The sequence below is a fragment of the Vipera ursinii genome (genome assembly GCF_947247035.1).
Source record: "Vipera ursinii genome assembly, chromosome: 3".
Lineage (NCBI taxonomy): Eukaryota > Metazoa > Chordata > Lepidosauria > Squamata > Viperidae > Vipera > Vipera ursinii.
Genome location: NC_139516.1, coordinates 83,639,941 through 83,656,106, shown reverse-complemented (window position 1 = coordinate 83,656,106; position 16,166 = coordinate 83,639,941). Strand labels below are relative to the sequence as shown.

Genomic DNA, 16,166 nt, shown 5'->3' with positions numbered 1-16,166 from the left:
GCGCAGCATCCATTATGACTCTACAGAAGATGTGTTCATCAGAGTCTCATTAATAGGTATATATTTTTCGTAAGGCCTGATAAGTAAAAACATTTTTTTCCTATTTTACTTTTGTTGTTATTGTTGCCTTCAGAACTCAGTGCTCCTCGAACCAAGTAGAATCAGAGAGAGAGAGAAAAAGCAAAGGTATGCATCAAAATAGATGAATACAGAGACTCCAAAAAAGATCTGGTCAGGTTGGCCTGTCACTAATTAAGGTATAATTCCATTATTTTCCCATGGGTCTGTTGCTGAAACTGACCCATGCCAAAGAGGCATGGGTTTTTTACTGGCACCTTAACCAAATAAGTTGACTGAACTTTGCCAGTTGGCTGTAGTTTTCTTCTCATCCATACTTGATATGACTGGAATAGCTAGGCCAGGGGTAGGCAACCTCGGCTCTTTTATGACTCATGGACTTCAACTCCCAGAATTCCTGAGTCATCCATGAGTCATAAAAGAGCCGAGGTTGCCTACCCCTGAGCTAGGCTCACATTAAGCATCTTCCTTTTGAGCTTCTTCCTAGGCTATACTATTACATGCCATAGCAGTAGAGTCTCACATCATCATAATATCACTTCCTCTACTTTTCTTCACATTGAACATTGCAGCATTTGAAGAAGGTTTTAATCCCCAGAAAACTGTGAAGGACGAGACATCTAAGGAAATCCTGCTACTTTCCAAAAACCTAGAAAACAACAGTTGAGATGAGGAATAAGGTACATCACCCATCTGTGGAGCAAGATCGATGAACACTTGAGCCAAAGAAGAGAACTATATATTGGGTGTGCAGCTTTGCTTCAGAGCACTGGCTATTCAGCAAACATATACCTGGACTTCATTGTTTCTCCTGCCATTACATGCATAAGTATTGAAATGGAAATTGGTAAAACGTGAAAAAGGAAAATTGGACTTATTAATGGATCACAGAATGACTTGTGTCTTGAAGAGAACGGGATCATGGTTTGAATCTGGTAAACACCTAGCCAATGAACTGGAAACATCAGAATTCTAATACCGAGTTTTAGCTTTTACCAATAGGTAATTGTTGAGCAATTCAGGTGATGCAAAGCAAGATTAATTATCTCTTCCTGTTTCTGGATTTGTGGTAGTTACAAGAAAAGTTCTCTCATTCTCAGAGGTTGCCAGGAAAGCTTTAGAAAAACAAGAAACAATGGGTTTAAATTACAAGAAAGTAGATTCAGCGTGACTATTAAGAAAAAAATACATAATTACAACCATTTTTCAACAATGGAATAGATTTACGTGGGAAGTAAATCTTTGCTGGAGGTGTTTAATCAGGAGCTGGATGGCTATCTATGGGGATACCATAGTAATGAATTCCTGTAGTGGTCAGGAAGTTGGGGAAGATTATCTACGAAATCTCTTCCATACTTCATAATCTGTGATACCAGTGCATGAACCCCTAATGTATGGTCCATGAGACTGCCGCTCATTTTTTGTCTCTGTCCAGTGTCAAAACCAGATCTAGAACGGGTCCCCAACCTGTGGACCACAGCCCACTAGTGGGCTGTGAGGGGTTTGCAACCGAGCTGCCGAAACAGCCAGTGAGTGTGTGGGTGAGCACGCATCCTCACTTGTGTGAGTGGTGGGCGAGTGTGCGTACGTGTGCTCCATTTAAGTGAGCAGCAGGCGTGTGTGCATGTCACTCACACAAATAGAGCTGCATGTGGACGCGTGCTATCTGACCGCTTACGCAAAACCATCCCCCCTCCCACCCCCACCAGTCCGCAAGGCTGGAAATGTTGGTCAACGCTGATCTAGAGGACCCCCAGACCACAAACCTGTTTCTTAAGGAATACAGGTACAATGCTAAGCTGAATAAGTATGACTTTCAAATCTTTTTTAGAAATAGCATAGTTCACAACTTTTGAATGATCCAGAACATTTCAGCTGGTCTTTCCTAAACTGGTGTCCTCAAACCAGTCATCAGGACTATAATACCCTCTGGGTATTGCAATCCCAACACATCCAGAAGGCATTAGGTTGGGGAAGACTAAAATGTTTGGCATGAGGGTAGATTCACAACTAAATCAAATTACTGGATTGAGTGTATCAAATAATGTTCTTCTCTTTGTGCACTTGAAACATAATTATCCTACTTCTCTTACCTAGTTGTATTAAAACATCATTAAGTATTCATAATTCTTCAGCAAGAATTTGTAACATTCTGTGATCACATGAAATGGTCCCTGTTGCCTGATATTCTTTCTTTCACCTAGGCATAACCTCTGTGCTTCTAAACATGTTATCATTAAATATACAAATTTGCAAAGTCCTTTTTTTAAAAACAAAGGCAGTTCATTGAAGCTGCTCCTTCTTTTCTGCATAAGAATTTCTTCCTGTTTGCTAGAGATGTCCCACACAGTAGCATTGGATAGGAAGGTCCTGAGCAATATTCTCCCACAATTGCCAAGACAGTGACATTTCCAAAATGGGAAACAGATAACATTGTTCCATGAATGTGAAATTGCTTTTTTTGTTCCATGTGTTGTACAGCTAAATTACAGTCTTAAGAGATCTTTTTGGCATCCCTCTTCCCTCTTTCCCTGCAGCAAGTTACAGGGAAGAGACAAATATACTTACTAGGTTTGAGCTGGTCTCTTATATAGGAATTCTTAAATTTACCCTAGGGTAGGGGTGCTGATGCTTCACCATTTATGGCACTATACTTGGGGAAAAGGAATGGGTGGATGGATGGATGGATGGATGGATGGATAATAGGTAAAGGTAAAGGTTCCCCCGCACATGCGTGCTAGTCGTTTCCAACTCTAGGGGCCGGTGCTCATCTCTGTTTCAAAGCCAAAAAGCCAGCGCTTGTCCGAGGACATCTCCGTGGTCATGTGGCCGGCATGACTAGACGCCAAAGGCTCACGGAATGCTGTTACCTTCCCACCATAGTGGTCTCTATTTTTCTACTTGCATTTTTACGTGCTTTCAAACTGCTAGGTTGGCAGAAGCTGGGATGAGTAACAGGCGCTCACTCTGTTACGCGGCACTCGGGATTCGACCCATCAACAAGCTCAGCGTCCTAACCCACTGAGCCACCGCGTCCCTGGATGGATAATAGTTGTGGTTTAAGGAAGCTGTTAATAGTACCGATGATTTTAGTCACCAAAAAATAAATTTTACACTATTTCAGTTCTGGAAGTTGAACTCCACACATCTGAAAACTGCCCAACTCTAGAAACAATGCTGTAGAGCAGGGGTGGGGAAACGATGGCCCTTTTATGACTTGTGGACTTCAACTCCAGGATTCCTGAGCCAGGCTGTCTCAGGAATTCTGGGAGTTGAAGTCCAGAAGTCATAAAAGTGCCATCGATCCCCACCCCTGCTCTAGAAGCTTAATGGGAGGGGGAGGGGAGGGGGGAACTTGGTCTTGGTTGGCAGAACATCTCAATTTCAGCTCCCCGGGCTTCTGATAAACGCTTTCAAGTGGCAGGACAGGAAGAACCCTATGAAAGGCCCCCAAGGAAGATTGTTAGCAATGGGTAAGAGAAGCGGTTATTGGAATAAGCCGTTTCATGTTCACATGTGATCCTATTCCTTCAAGTATCTGCATGATGTCAGACCTATGTATTTATCCCAGTATTTATGACAATGAAATGAACTAGCTCAGGATATTATGTCATAACATCAAGCAGTGCCATATGTGACATAACAGACCAGGTATTCTAGATAGACTGATTGAAGGAAGGCATGGTACTAGCAGAGTGGGGGCAGCAGAAGGATGTACCATTGTAGATTGGCCCAATGTGCAACAATAAAAACTATTTTTAGCTCTTTCAGAATCGTTATCAGTCATGGCTGAGTTGTTTAAACAAAGCACAAGATCTGAGTGAAACGTTTTCAACATTAAGTAATTGACCTTCTATATATTTCTAAATTGTATAAGAGGTTATCTAGATCAGCTTGATGGGACAGTGGTAATGAAATTTGAATCATATGAAGTTTTAAGAGAGGACAAACTTGGTGTAGTGCTAAGGATGCAGGCTTAGAAATGAGGAGACAGTGAGTTCTAGGCCTCCATTAGCCATGAAAGCCAGCTAGGTGACTTTCGGTCAATCTCTGTCAGCCCAACCCACTTCACGGAATTATTGTGGTGGCGGGGGGGGGAGAGGAAAAGACAGCATTACAAATGCCACCTTGAGTTATACAAAAGGAAGGATATAATCAAATGTCAGAATTCATTAGAAAAATTATGCTCGTTCCTATTTTTCTCTTAGCTATGGCATCTACTATTGCTTGTTACCATAGCAAAACCATCTACTGTATTTTCCATTATTCAGTATGATAAGTTGTGGTTTTTGGCCTTCACCAACTATTAGGAACATCCCCTAAAATCACTTTATTTCGATTAAATAGTAAGAGTATTCCAAAAGTATACTAACAGGTATCACCATAAGTAACAGATTTGTCATGGGACAATTATATTCCAGTGTTTTATCTCAATCTATAAATCAATGCTTCAAATAAAATTCAGTAAGTACACAATCCCCTCTCCTCCATCACCAACCATCATCAAAACCACAAGGGCTTTGAATGTGGCAATGCACATGTCTTTCAAGCAGAGCTTGATTTTTTGTAGACATATTCCTGCAGTTTTCTTGGCAACAATATGGAAGCAATTTTACATTTTCCTTTTTAAAAAATAAATAAATCTGTTTTCTTATGAGTCCTGGCTTAGTGCTTTCAATTTTCTTAACGACTTTCATCCATATATTAACCAACTTTGACGGTGCTTAGATCTTTTTTTGGGAATAAGCCAAGGTGGGTTAAATGTTGTTACACAAACACACACACACACACACACACACACACACATCCACCCACCCACCCACCCATCAAGATAATGGATAAAGGTTCACTCTTTTTTCACTTCTACTTCCACTTAAAATTGTTTTTAAGGACGTAGTCTTATGTAACTTATTTGAAAATATACCCCATCAAACTTCTTTGAATTATAATTGTGAGTAATCATGAATAACATAGGACTGGAATAAGTGTTACAAAACATCCACTTTGATGAACGACTGTCAGATGTTTTGAATCTCTGGATGAGTGGGCTTTCAAGAAATCCAAAACACTCCTTTTATCTTTCATCAATTTTGTCGGATTAGTTTATTTTTGAGTTTGAACCCAGATGCTGGCCTTGACCAATGATGAATGGATGGAAGGATGGATGGATGGAGCTCATACATGTAGCTCAGAAAAACCTACACTTTTTAATAAACTTCGTTAGTTGGAAAAATTGCTACTGGACTTCTTCTGATTGTTTATATGGGATCAAGATATTTCTGGACTCTTGCTGGAGCTCAAATTTTATTCCGTTTTGGAGAATTTTTCCGTGTATTTTTACCATATGAAATGAGGATAAGATAACAGTAACCTTACATTGATGCTATCATGATTGCAAAAATCAGATAAATATGACCATCGCTCTGTGCAGTCAGAGAATTTAAGTATCTTTATTTGTTTTATTTTTAATTTGTGAATTAAGTTGTCCAACACTGGTAGAAGGAAGCTTAATTTTTTTTGTAGCTTGGATGAATGAATATCCTGGGAACAATTTAAACTTTTTTTAATATTCAGAATTTTCCAGTAGGAAAAAAAATGCTGGTCTAATTTTTTAATGCTCTGCCCCCAAAGTATACAAGATAATGTGGTAAAGTTGCAACTTGGCAACTTGTGCTTCAGCAGCAAAGATATAGACTTGCATAAAAATTGCACTTGCCAATATATAGATGCAAATTTAGAGTTATTGAAATTTAAATAGAAATATATATGTCTCACCTCATATATGTACCTGGTCTTCCTATTGGCCAGGTCTGAATAGATGACTTCAGGACCCCATTCTTCCTCCCTGTGTGTTTATTTAATATTTTAATCTGACTTGGACAGAAATATTTTTAAGTAAGAGTTCTGTCAAATAGAGAAGCGACTTTGTGAGAAAGGGCACACCACAAGATTCAGCTATATTGCAGGATCCAATCTGAGTGAATCACATTCTGATGAGAGAACTTCTCTGAGTTTGGGCTCCAAAATGAGTCCGAAAGCCCAGAAGACTAAAACTCTAGTCCCAGTGACCGACCCAGATTGGATTGTGTAACATTATCCTTGGACACGTATGTTTGCCTTCAACTAGATTGCTATATACAACAGTAGCTACCACCTCGTGCTATGTTGGAGTAAATGAAAAAACAGTGCTTTCTTGGCTCCAATATAATACCAGCTAGGAGTCCCAAGAGCTATCTTAGCCACCCACTGTACTGAAAGATAGGTGCAAGAGAACTGCTTATAAAAATGCATTAGCTACGGTATGTTGGTGCTCAGTGTAGAGTTTAATCATCGTTTTACTACTTGTATTGTATTATAGATTGTGATCTTCGGTTTTGTTGTAGCTCATATTGCATTTCTCAATTTCTTTAGAAGATATGAGCAAACTTAATAAAACGCCAAATTAATAAAATAATGTGACTAGCCCCACTTAAGAATTCTGAATTTACATTAATTTAATGAAGTTATGACAGACAATTAAGCTGCACTTAATTCATTTTAATCCACAATAGAGCATTTAAATTTTAAAATGCATACTTTTTATTGAATCCTATCCAGGGTTATCAGTGCATCATTTACTGAATTATCTCCAGGGTTATCAGCACCAATAATTTGATACAAACAAGACTTGAAACAAAAGCTTCTTAAATATCCTGTCCTATAATTGCTCTCTAATATTTTTATTTTAGTCCCAAAGCCCTTTTGTTTGTAGCCATTGAGCATACACAGTCTTTACACAAGAATTTCTTGATGAATTTGCCCCACGTACCTTGTCTCCTTTTTTACTCCTGCAAAGTTTGTTGTTCTTAGGACTTTGCTTCTCCTCCTCCTCCTCCTCCTTCTTTCGCACTATCTGTGCCACTGTTTCTCACCTTAGTAGCTTAAAGCTGTGTGGAGAACTTAAAGCAGTCAAGGTTGAGAAACATTGGTCTATGATCATGCAGTGGATAATTCATCTGCCACAGGGCCTAAATTGCTGGTGAAAGAGATTTACTTTTCCCCTTGGTATTCTGGTGGTGCGGTGGTTAGAATGCAGTATTGCAGGCTGACTCTGCCCACAGCCAGGAGTTCGATCCTGACCGGCTCAAGGTTGACTCAGTCTTCCATCCTTCCGAGGTCGGTAAAATGAGGACCCAGATACTTGGGGGCAATGTGTTGACTCTGTAAACCGCTTAGAGAGGGCTGTAAAGAACTGTGAAGCGGTATATAAGTGCTATTGCAGTTGCTGTCCTGTATAGCACGTTTAAAGTCTACTCAAGAAGTGACATGAGGAAGGATAGATAGAGCTTAAATATATGCATGGTTTTTTTTTAAAAAAGTAACTCTCACGTTTCTTTCTTAGCTGCCCATACTGGCCTCTTCTGTTGTCAGCCTCTATTTTCTTGAACTCACGGATGTCTTCAAGCCGGTACATGCCGGATTCAGCTGTTATGATAGAAGTCTGAGTATGCCATACATTGAACCTTCCCAAGAGGCTGTTCCTATCTTGATGTTGCTCAGTTTGGCATTTGCTGCTCCTGCCATTATGGTGAGTTAGAGAACTTCCCATTTGTCATATTCATTTTATGGTTTTGCAGGTGCTCGGCATGGTATCAGCCCATTAGCAGAAGACCAGATCCTCAGATCTGCAATTCCTATCTTCAAGAATTGATGCAGTGATTTATTTACAGAGAGCCCCATGATCAGATTTGCTCACCTAAAGTCAAAAGATCCAAGGGTGACAGATTTGGGCAGCTGAGTCTGAAAAACTGCCTGTTAAGGAATGTTCTCCCCTGGGATAGGAAAGAAACTTTGAAGGAGAGCATGTTCTCTTCAACAGCTGGATGGGTAATCAGACATTATTAGTTCTTTGCTGGTTGACATGATCAAGGCTGAATCTTAGCATTCAGAACTGGGTTGTGATTAAGATTTTTGGTGCCCCCTTGTACTTGAAAGAATAATGGATTGGAACATATAGATAAAACAGAGGTATTAGTTGGTAGAATAATTTAGGAAAGGCTGTACAGTATGCCTCACTGGATCAGTTAAATACTTACCTGCTTATTCACACATGTTCCACTAACTTGGTTAGTGTTCCTGTGGCTTGGTATATATTCTTTTAATTATTACATTTATTTTTATTCTACCCTTGTTGCTTTATAAGTATCTCAAGGTGGTGAACTTACCTAATACTCTTTCTTCCTCCTATTTTCCCCCTAACAACAACCCTGCGAGGTGAGCTGGGCCTAGAGAGAGTGACTGGCCTAAAGTCACCCAGCTAGTTTTCATGCCTAAGGTGGAACTAGAACTCACAGTCTCCTGGTTTCTAAGTCAGCTCATTATCACTAGATCAAACATAAACCCAGCCCATTTTAGCTAGCTTATAGTTCACTGCTATGTACAAAGCTGGAAAATTGGTTAGTTGTGTTGTGCAAAATCATTCAGTATCTAAACCTCAATCAACAGTTGCATGGCTTTGACTTATGCTTCTTCCAAGGGAGATCTTCATATATAACAATCAAAAGCAATTAAGAATTCTGTAAAAATAAAAATGTTAATTTTCAATCCCAATAGTTATTCTTGATCAAAGTCCCAGCACCATAATAGTTGTATTGAGGCCCATTATGTTATTGGAAGCTGATTTGAACAATAGCATTTAGCTTACTCAATCCCTTAAGTCACCCTTACTAACTACATTATGACTGAATTTTACTATCTTCACAGTCCTTATTTTTCTGTGGGGGAAAATAAGGAAAATCCTGGTAGGGCAGCTGAGAGAACAGTAATGTCAAACTACTGCACTCTTAATTACACAGATACTGGGAGATCTATTGCATCATCAGTTTTCTAAAAATGGCCTCCACAATTTTTAATTAATGTTTTAAAAAGAAATGGCGAAAAGATTCCTTGCATGACTTTTCACTTAAAACACTTGAGGAAATACCGTGATTCTTACTAATTAGAACCTATTTCTTCTTGCTTTCTTTCTGACAAAAAAGGAAGCCTATATTAAATAATTGAGAGTTGTTTCATTTATGCTTCTTCCTGGGTATTGGGCAATTAAGGCTGTGGTTCTAACAAACATACCTGTTGGAGAGAATTAAGAGAGGAACAGCCACCTACCTGTGCCAGCTATTGTAAGATCTGTTGGATAACAGTGAGCAAAAGATACGCCACCCAGAGCTTTGGATAATGAGATGGGTGGCATATTATTTAATTAATCAATCAATCAATCAATCAATCTAAATAAATAGCAACAAAACTTCAGAAGAACCAAATTAAATCACATTTAGACTTCAGCAAAATAGGAGGATGGCCACCACAACAGTCAAGCTAGGCCAAACTGTCTTAAAGGTGGTCAAAGATAATGTTGAAAATTGCCAATACAGGAAGGTGTTTTCATGATTCAGTAAAGCTAATACAAAGTGAAACAGGTAATTTCAGCGCTGCCTTCACTGCTGTGATGAGCACTGACAAGGAATATTTTCAGAATGGCAAAACTAGGTTCAAGTCTTCAAAGTTTATTTAGTAACCCTGAGCATTTCTCCCAAAGTTAACTACTTCAGAGGTCAATTTTGAAACTAACATATTATTTCACGGTGATAGCAGTATATACCTCCCCTCCTTTTTTTTGCACTTATGAAGATATTTAACATTCTGCTTTCAATTCAGTTATCCACAAGGCAATGTCAGAGAGCTGGAATAGATCTTAGATGAACTGCTGTTTCACCCAACATCTTGCAGACAAGATCATGTAAACATACAGCATATTCCCTGCCCTCCCTCAGAAAATTGAATTAAAGAGTCACCTGTGATGTAATGCGAGCATCCTCACTTTGGTGAATGAAATTTGCTCTCCAATAATTACATATAAAGTAGTTTGACATGAACCAGACCCCGCTCAAATCGTTATAGCAGTCACCTTGCATCCAGCCTTTGTAATTGCAGATTATGGTAGGCGAGAGCATTCTCTACTGCTGCCTTTCGAAACGCCGGAATGGAATTGGAGCCGAGGCCAATATCAACGCAGGCGGCTGCAATTTCAACTCTTTTCTTAGGAGAGCTGTCCGATTTGTTGGTGAGTTTTTCTAATGGGGTTTTGGAGTTCTGTGGGGACCTGGATGAAGCATTACCTCGGATGAAGCACATGCCATCCAAGATGGCTGTCTCACCTCAATCCATATGCTTGCTTGTCTTAATGGGTTGAAGTACTCACCGTGTGGATTGGCAAAAAAAAAAAGGTCACTGATTCAGAATTATAATACTGATATGTAGAGAAATAACTACAGTACCTACAATTTTACATTATTAGCAGGCATTTTACTATGTGGGCAGATTTAGATCAGCCCAGAGATCACCAGCTGCCATCCCAAATTAAACAGTATGTCTATTTGACCAAAGTTTTTTTTATTTATTTAGCATATGGCATAGCATAGATGGATTAGCAATGTAAATTAACATTTCAACTAAATTAGTAGAACTCAATAATATATAAACATCAAGAAAATCTATGTTCAAATTTCAATATCTAGGCCATCTAACCATTGAAATGCAACATTGTTTATATTTAAAAAAATCAGATACAGGACCGATATATGCCCTCAGCTTACAGCTGGTCACGATGTGATCTACAGTTTGACGTGGGACCCCACAGTCACACTGAGGGGAGGATTCTATGCCCCATTTATATAGAGAGTCCAGCAGACGCCATGTGAGGTGTGGGTTCTATTCAGGATTGTCCATTGCTGATGTGGTAGTTTGTGGATATCACAAACCTTTTTGGGTGAGGTCATTTATATGTCTTCCTATAACTGGGCATTTAGTGACCCATTTGGCTTTCCATTGACCAAAGTGTAATAAATTCTTTTGTTCCATTTCTAGGTGTCCATATCTTTGGCCTTTGTGCTACCGCACTCATCACTGATATTATACAGCTGTCAACTGGCTATCAAACACCGTATTTCCTGACTGTATGCAAACCTAATTATACTTCCCTCAATGTATCGTGCTCAGAAAATTCTTACATTGTGGAGGATATTTGCTCAGGATCTGATCCCATTATCATCAATGACGGCAGGTTAGAAACATATTTAGTTGTATGTTATTCAGTATGTTATCCCTTGTTCATCATGTATGTACATCCTTGTCAGCCTGATTATGGTACTTGTCCACATATTTTGCTTTTCCACAAGGCAAGCATTTGTTTTGTAATTTACATAGAATATTTTAGTATGTTCTTCAGGTAAAAATGACTTCTGAAGTTGCTTGCCACCAGCACCAGCAAGACAAGGCCTGTTCTCCAATTTTCTGTATATATATATATATTTTAAAAAGTGACACATTGGGTAAAGGAGGCTGCAAGAGATGAAGAGAAAAGAATCAAGCAGTTTTTATAGGCTTTATTGAAATCAGATGGGAAAAACGTAATTCGGTCAATTTTGGAATGACTTTTTCAGGATGACAGTTGGGAAGAACCCAAGGACATTGGTGTCTCAGTAAAGGTGATAAATAGCTGTGTTTCTCTTACTTTGCTCTTAGCTACAACCCTAATGCATTAGCTGCCAATTTAATTTTTAGCCAAAAGCAGGAAGTGAAATGCCTAAATGTCCATTCCATGATTCCCTTCCATGATGTGATGCCTGATGGCTACAATTAGCATCAAAATTAGCTGGGATGAAGGTAGTTACCTTCATGTAAATTACCTTTGTTGGACTGATTGACAGATAGGTGACACTGGAATGAACCAAAAGCAGCTGGTCTTTTTTGAGTCTACTTCTGCTGTGTTAATGTGGATCAAACCCCTTGGCTGTATTCTGCCATACATTAGCATATCCAAGAAATAGCATATATAGAAACAGATAAAAGAGGGTAGAATTCTACAGAGAGAAATTGATGCAATTCTCAATGGCTCTCCTTAAGTTCTCATAACACAAATTTCCCTAACTACAGGTAGTCCTCATCTTACGACCACAACTGAGCCCAGAACGTATGTCTCTAAGTGAGAAATTTATTCCGTGGGGTTTGCCCCATTTTACGACTTGTCTTGCCATAGTTGTCAAGTGAATCGCTGCACGTGCTAAATTAGTAACACGGTCGTAAAGTGAATCTGGCTTCCCCCCTTGACTTTGCTTGTCAGAAGGTCGCAAAAGGGGATCACCTGATCCCAGGACCCTGCAACCGTCATAAATATGAACCAGTTGTCAAGCATCCAAATGTAAATCACATGACCATGGGGATGCTGCAGTGGTTGTAAGTCTGAAAAATGGTCATCAGTCACTTTTTTCAGTGCCGTTACAACTTTCAATGGTCACTGGCTGTAAGTTAAGGACTACCCTTATAAGTAAGGATAGTAACAAAATGGATGGACATTTCAGTTGCTTGAAAATGGCAGTGAGTAAGCGGGCTACAATTGCAGGGGTTTGTGTCTTACTAAAAAAAAAAAGGTAATTTTGTCAACAAAATGGATTGCAACAATGCGAAAGATTTCCTTAATAATAGGCCGAGGCCGTAATTGAACAATATTTTCCTGCTCCTATACTCTCTCCCCAAATGCTTAATTCAATGTTCTAAGAAAAACACACATTTAGAATTTGCAAAGAAGATGTGAATACCTCTCTGTACATCCATTTACTGAATGTATTCAAAGAGTAATCATCATGCGTAAAATTAAGTGATTTATAAACAGATATTTAGATACCGTAATAGCATCTGTAGATAGCAGGCTAAAATGTGGCCCAAGTTTTTCTTTTTTCAGAGAAAATGAATATATAAAGTCTTAATTTTAAAAGAAGACAGTCTAACTCAGTTCTTTAGAAAAAGAAAAAAAAAAGCCTAACAATCTTATTTCAACTTCTCAGATTTACAGTAATTATTTTTGAGATGGCCTCAATATTTTTTTTAAAAATACCTATCTCAGAATAGGTTATTGTATATTCTCCAGTGAGGACTTTCATGTACAAATGCTTCATGCATCAGCTTTGATACATCATAGACTTTGCTTGAGTGCATTCAAGTCTCCTCAAGCGGACTTTAATTTTAAATTACTTCATGGAGATATCACTATCTTGACAAAAGTAAAGAAATGGTTTGCCATAACCTTCTACCAGAATGTTTTCTTCAACCTTGCAGTTTAGCAATAACACTTAGCAATAGCACTTAGACCTATATACCACTTCATAGGGCTTCACAGCACTCTCTTAAGTGTTTTACTGAGTCAGCTTATTGTCCCCAACAATCTGGGTCCTCATTTTACCGACCTCGGAAGGATGGAAGGCTGAGTCAACCTTGAGCTGGTCAGGATCGAACTCCTGGCTGTGGGCAGAGTTAGTCTGCAATACTGCATTCTAACCACGGCTCCACCAAGGTTCCTCAGGTTTAGCCAAGGTGGTCCCTATCCAAGTCCTAATCAGGTTCAACATTGCAGATCAGCCAAAGTTGGCTATATATTGAATTTAAGAAGAAGGATTTCCTAAATGTTGCCTTCTGGAAATATTTTCAGTACAGCAATTAAGTTTTTGAGTTCTTTTTAGAGAGATAAATATTAAAACATCCCTCCACAAGATAAAAAAATGAAATAATTAGTTAAAAACCTTTTTCCTATCTACTATCCACTTTTTAATCAACCTTTAGAAGCAGTATTTCTTGAGCTTCTGCTTTCAGGACTCCTTTCCACTTTAAAAATTAATAGGTAAAAGGTAAAGGTTCCCCCGCACATGCGTGCTAGTCGTTTCCTACTCTAGGGGCTGGTGCTCATCTCCGTTTCAAAACCGAAGAACCAGCGCTTGTCCGAGGATGTCTCCGTGGTCATGTGGCCGGCATGACTAGACGGCAAAGGCACACGGAACGCTGTTAGCTTCCCACCGTAGTGGTCCCTATTTTTCTACTTGCATTTTTACGTGCTTTTGAACTGCTAGGTTGGCAGAAGCTGGGACGAGTAACAGGCGCTCACTCTGTTACGCGGCACTCGGGATTTGACCCGCCAAACTGCCGACCTTCTGATCGACAAGCTCAGTATCCTAACCCACTGAGCCACCGCGTCCCTTTAAAATTAATAGAGTGCCCCAAAAGAGCTTTAGACTGTGTGGGTTACATTTATCCATATTTATCATATTAAAAATTAAAATTGTTGTGTTAGTCGAATATTTATTGAATCACGTAAAAGTAACAACATTAAACCTATTAAATAAACAATGTTGAGCATATTAAACGTATGTTAGATTTTAACGTAAACATTAGCATGTTAAACAAAACAAAAATTTTTAACAACTAAAGACATAAGAAGAGTGACATGGTTTTAATTCTTGCAAGTATCTTCAAAGTCTGGCAAATAATTTTGATTTCGTGGACCCAGGAGAGAGTCTGGTAGGGGACTCCGGAGTCCTTGGACTACACTTTAAGAAATGCTGCTTTAAGGTTTTCTAGATTTCTTTTGTGCCACTTGAACATCTTAATTGCCAGCCTCACCATGGATCAAGACTTTCTGAGATATCTATTTCTTTACAGCTTTAAAAAAAACCTGGGTGGTGATTATTAGCAAATCATCAAGTAAGCACAGATAATAATCCTGGAGGAGGAGAATTCTGCTGCCAATTTTGGGGCAGTGGGTTAAAGAGTTTTAATTGATGGGTGCAATGCTTACCCAGTCACTGGGAAAATTAATGGCAAGAAATGAGCTATTGCCAAATCTTTATGCAACATTCACTCTGTCATAATTAGAAATTTTCTTCATTCAGGATTTTAATCAGTGCAGTCAAAATGTCTTATTACTGTTGGTTAATGTGAGCTACAGCAGTCATTCTTTACAAAATACCAAAAGGTCATTTTTTTTAAATTGATAATGTAATAATAATTTCCCAGAATACAAGCTTGTAGGTTAAACACGGTAACCAAATTGGACCACCCAGTGATTTAGGTTATTTTTAAATCGGGCTTGGGAGAACGTCTTTTCAGTGAGAAATTTAATTTGAATGTCCTTCCTTTGCAGAAAGTCATTTCCTTCACAACACGCCACCCTGGCAGCATTTGCAGCTGTGTATGTTTCGGTGAGTAATTAAGCCTCTTCGTATTAATGTGTACAAGAGCTGGGGGGGCGGGAATCAGAATATCATTTCTTCCCTTGTATAAAACAGCCTGATGATAAAGAGGAATCACGCCAACCATTTTTTTTCAAAGAAGTGAAATAGAAAAATTAGAGATTAATTAGAATTGGTAGAAATACAATTTTTATTAAATCTCCTGTCTTTTTGGAATAAGGAAATACTTTTAAAAGCAGTGTAGAGAAGCAGGGCCAAATCACAATAATACAAATGTGATATGCATATGTATACTCCTAAGTAACACCCAGTGTAATCAGTGAATTTACATCCAGGTAAGAGCAGCATTTTGTGACAGGTTGCAGAAATCTACAACTTTCATTTTCACCATTAATTGTTGATTTATGTGCATTAAATGAAAAGGAACTTTTTCACGATTGAAAATGTAGGCCATCAAAGAACGAGAAGTTTCTTTGGTTCTGACAGAATGGTGGAGAATGGAGGAAGTCGAATGAAAGCCAGTTGCCTTTTGAAAAAGCAACTTTAGGGTAACCATGACCTGGATGACTGAGACTCTCCATAGACATCAAGGAATAAATTAATATCAGAAATGAGTCAATATTTCAGTATTTATATCAGTCTTCTAATTTTTCAACCCAAGTCACTGAAAATTCAGCATGAAAGCACTTGGCTCATATCCCTTTTGACACCGATTACTCTTATTTCCTGATAAGTGGACATGGCATAGAATTGCACTTTTTTTTTCTCTAGCCACCGAAAGTGTTTCTCACAATGCATGGAGGATTTAATTTTTGAAATATTTGGAGGGCTTTCAACTATGGTTCTTCCCTGCTATTAAGCTAAGATGTCACCCCATCCAGACTACATCCAGACATCTCCAATATCTTTAGTAGGAACTAGTGATGTGAAAAGACATATCTGGTTATTTCTAATGGCATTCACAGAAGGGTGGAGGTTGGTGGGGGTAAGATTATCATTGAAGTTAGCCTATTACAATATGGAAGATGGTCCTTCTTT

The 16,166-nt window shown here is 38.7% G+C and overlaps 1 protein-coding gene across 1 annotated transcript in view; it reads left to right on the top strand.

The window, feature by feature from the left end:
- PLPPR4 (phospholipid phosphatase related 4) overlaps nucleotides 1-16,166 on the top strand; it is a gene marked incomplete at its 3' end in the record, with an annotated part of 35,541 nt that overhangs the window by 14,938 nt on the left and 4,437 nt on the right. Inside the window, exons 2-5 of the mRNA XM_083357697.1 lie at nucleotides 7,460-7,645; nucleotides 10,045-10,174; nucleotides 10,978-11,173; nucleotides 15,080-15,137. Of these exons, the coding sequence (XP_083213823.1) occupies nucleotides 7,460-7,645; nucleotides 10,045-10,174; nucleotides 10,978-11,173; nucleotides 15,080-15,137 (570 nt within the window). The remainder of the gene's footprint in view (nucleotides 1-7,459; nucleotides 7,646-10,044; nucleotides 10,175-10,977; nucleotides 11,174-15,079; nucleotides 15,138-16,166) is intronic.